The 1,118-nt window shown below is 43.0% G+C and overlaps 1 protein-coding gene across 1 annotated transcript in view; it reads left to right on the forward strand.

The window, feature by feature from the left end:
- LOC117938730 (pleckstrin homology domain-containing family G member 3-like) overlaps positions 1-320 on the forward strand; it is a 2,011-nt gene extending 1,691 nt beyond the window's left edge. Inside the window, exon 5 of the mRNA XM_034863577.1 lies at positions 294-320. Within this exon, the coding sequence (XP_034719468.1) occupies positions 294-320 (27 nt within the window). The remainder of the gene's footprint in view (positions 1-293) is intronic.
- Positions 321-1,118: the final 798 nt, after the last annotated feature.

Below are 1,118 nucleotides of genomic sequence, written 5' to 3' on the forward strand. Positions count from 1 at the left end.
ACACACACACACACACACACACACACACACACACACACACATGCACACACTCGCTTTAGGTTCAAGTTAAGAGTCAGTCAGTTGGTCGGTTAGTCCGTGTGTGTGTCTGAGTGTATGTGTGTGTGTGTTTGTGTGTGTGTGTCCGAGGGAGAGAGAGACAGATAGATGTCAACAGACAGACATACAGAGTATGGTTGCCTTGGCTAATAAGACCAATAGGAAGCCTTTGATCTCTGTGATGTCATCTCTCTCATCTCTTTGATCTGTAATGTGTTAACGACTGCACCTGTCAGCTGTGTCACCAGCTATTCAGACACTAAACAAGCTCTCAAACAAATGGTCATATCACCAAAAGAATACGAGATATCAATAAAATAATGAGCACCAGAAGGCCTTTGTGAACGTATTAATATGACACTTATGTGGATAATCTTATAAATGTGGACGTATCAGCGATTTAAAAAAGTGCTTCGATCTGCGTTTTACTCAGAAATGTGGACGAAGTTTAACATGGCAGTGAATGGAGAAAGATTTGGGAAGTTGGACTCTCTATGACTCCATATCACTTCCTATGTCTCCTTTTGACTCTCTATGACTCCCTATGTCTCTATGTCTCCTTCTGACTCTCTATGACTCCCTTTGTCTCCCTATGTCTATTTATGACTCTCTTTGACTCCATATGTCTCCCCATGTCTCCTTTTGACTCTCTATGACTCCCTATGTCTCCCTACGTCTCCTTATGATTCTCTATGACTCCATATCACTCCCTATGTCTCCTTAACACTGTCTATGACTCCATATCACTCTCTTTGTCTCTCTATGACTCTCTATACCCCACATCACTCCCTAATGTCTCCTTACGACTGTCTTTGACTCCATATCCCTTCCTATGTCTCCTTATGACTCTCTATGACTTTATATCACTCCCTATGTCTCTGTAAGTCTTTCCATGTCTCCCTATGTCTCCCTATGACTCCTTACGACTCCCTATAACTCCCTATGTCTCCTTATGTCTCCCTATAACTCCTTACGACTCCCTTTGTCTCCCTATGTCTCCCTATGTCTCCCTATGACTCCTTACGACTCCCTATGTCTCCCTATGTCTCCCTATGTCTCCC

The sequence above is a fragment of the Etheostoma cragini genome, chromosome 3 (genome assembly GCF_013103735.1).
Source record: "Etheostoma cragini isolate CJK2018 chromosome 3, CSU_Ecrag_1.0, whole genome shotgun sequence".
NCBI classification, from domain to species: Eukaryota; Metazoa; Chordata; class Actinopteri; order Perciformes; family Percidae; genus Etheostoma; species Etheostoma cragini.